This window comes from Myotis lucifugus, unplaced genomic scaffold (assembly GCF_000147115.1).
Source record: "Myotis lucifugus unplaced genomic scaffold, Myoluc2.0 scaffold_507, whole genome shotgun sequence".
NCBI lineage: Eukaryota > Metazoa > Chordata > Mammalia > Chiroptera > Vespertilionidae > Myotis > Myotis lucifugus.
In genome coordinates, this window is record NW_005871555.1 from 332,924 (window position 1) to 334,874 (window position 1,951).

At 58.9% G+C, this 1,951-nt stretch overlaps 1 protein-coding gene across 2 annotated transcripts in view; it reads right to left on the reverse strand.

Annotated features, from left to right (window-relative positions):
- The window catches only part of LOC102430795 (natural killer cell receptor 2B4-like), a 13,518-nt gene extending 12,860 nt beyond the window's left edge, over nucleotides 1–658 (reverse strand). For both annotated transcript variants that reach the window (XM_023745006.1, XM_023745004.1), the window contains exon 1: nucleotides 583–658. In XM_023745006.1, the coding sequence (XP_023600774.1) occupies nucleotides 583–640 (58 nt within the window). In that variant the 5' untranslated portion in view covers nucleotides 641–658. The remainder of the gene's footprint in view (nucleotides 1–582) is intronic.
- Nucleotides 659–1,951: the final 1,293 nt, after the last annotated feature.

Genomic DNA, 1,951 nt, shown 5'->3' on the forward strand with positions numbered 1-1,951 from the left:
GGACACACTCCTGGGCCTCAGTTTCCTCCCTTCACGCCCAGTGTGCCCCTCCCGCACCCGCCCACAATGCCCTGGAGGATTAGTCAACCTGGAATGCCTCCAAGTCTCCAAAGGGGGCTGCCTGCAGCTGAGACCACAGTGAATGCGGCAGCCTGGTCCCCTCAGGCTTCCAGCTGCTTCTCTGTGCAGCTTCTCAGTGGCTGCACATTCTTCCCCTTCGGGCGCCTGTGGCCTGGGTGCTGCCAGAGGGGCCAGGCCACCAGGCAGAGGACAACCGTCCTCCTGGGCACCAGCTTTCCTGCCTCAGGGACAATCTGTGGTCTCTGACCCCCAGAACCACTCGCTTCCTGGTGGAAACCAAGCCCAGGGCCCCTCTCCTTTCTGCTGCTAATAGCACCCAATTAGAGGCTATTTCCTTGGCCCTCCTCACAGCCAGGAAGGACACCCTCCCACCACACAGAGGTCAACTAAGCCTGAGGCTGTGCTCAAGGCCCCGCCACCCTCCACCAGCCTGTCCTGGCCGCTAGTCCATGCAGCACCGCCCTCACCCCCCCCCCTCCCCGCATGCAGATGGGGCCTCACCTGGGCTGTGCCGTCCCTGAAGGAACAGGACTAGGAAGGCGAGAGCTGGCCCCAGCATCTCCACGAGGCAGGTGGCCGGGCGGCTCGTCTGCAGGCGCTCTGTGCACAGGCCCCACAGCCTCCAGTCAGGGGGGCCGGGAGAGCACGGCCCGCTGCTGCTCTGGCCACAATTTCCTCACCCAGAGGCTTTCTCGTTGACTGAGAGCTAACGAGGCTGCTGAAAAAGCCACAGTCCCTCGCCCGGTTGACAGTTCCCACCAACTGGCCAAGTTTGCCTCAAGTGGGTGGGGCTCACAGTGACTCACACCAGCTTCACAATCTCGTCCTTCGCTCTCCCCAGCCCAGCAGCTTTGTGCACAGGCAGAGCCAAGAACTTGTCCAGCTCTCATCTCACTGCCATGGAGACCTACATGGGGCCACACGCCTTCATCCTAGACGTCCCTTCCAACACTGTGGGGGTGGAGGGGTGTGGGAAGCCGCCTATTGTCTTCACTAGCAGAGAGGTGTGGACAAGGAACCCGGAAGGCTGGAGACCCTTGAAGCCCTGGCAAAGGTCAGGGCTGTGCACCCACTGTTAGTCCAGACAATGGTAGCTGAGGCAACTTCCCCATTTACTATTATGTAAATCCTTGCTGATGGGCTAGTCTGCTTGTTCCTGGAAATTGCCTGCCTAAGGGCTATGGGTGGATCCCAAACCAATAAAAGGGTGATGAGGCCTGAGCACCAGTGGAAGTCCTTCTCCTTGAGTTGGGCTTGCCCGCCTGGCCCCCCAATATTTCCAAATTATTATTTCTTGTCTTGTCTCTTTCATTTGCGTGTGGCCTTCTTCCAGATCCTGAACCCTGAACCACGCAGGACGTGGGGGGAAACATTTACACAAGGGGAGAGTGTGGCTGAGAGTGGAGCCCTTGGTAGGTGGGGGAATGGGGAGGAGTTGGTGCTAGAAAACCCTATAGGCCTGGGCGTTCTCTGCAAGGTCACGTCCACCTTTAACACTGCAAACTGAAGCGCTTTCTTAAGAAGCTGCTGTGGCTCCAGGTCCCTGCCTGTCTGCCCACATTCCCTCCCTCCCTTTCCCACTTTCCCCTGGTCGTTCTCTTCCTTCCCTACCTTCTCACACAAAGGGCCTGACCCCTTTCCCGTCACCAGGGAGGGTGAAGGCAGGGACTTTCCCTTTCTTCTGCTTTCCCGTCATAGCAAACACTTCCAGTTCCCCTCAGGCCAGCCCCTCTCATTTTCCATCCTGTGACCCACTTCCAGCCCTGAGTCTGAAGCTGGGCTGAGAGCACACGGAGACGGGGCCATGAAGGTGGTGGTGCTCTGAACGGAGGACTGCATGTGGGGTCAAGGTGCAGACTTGGCTTAGGGA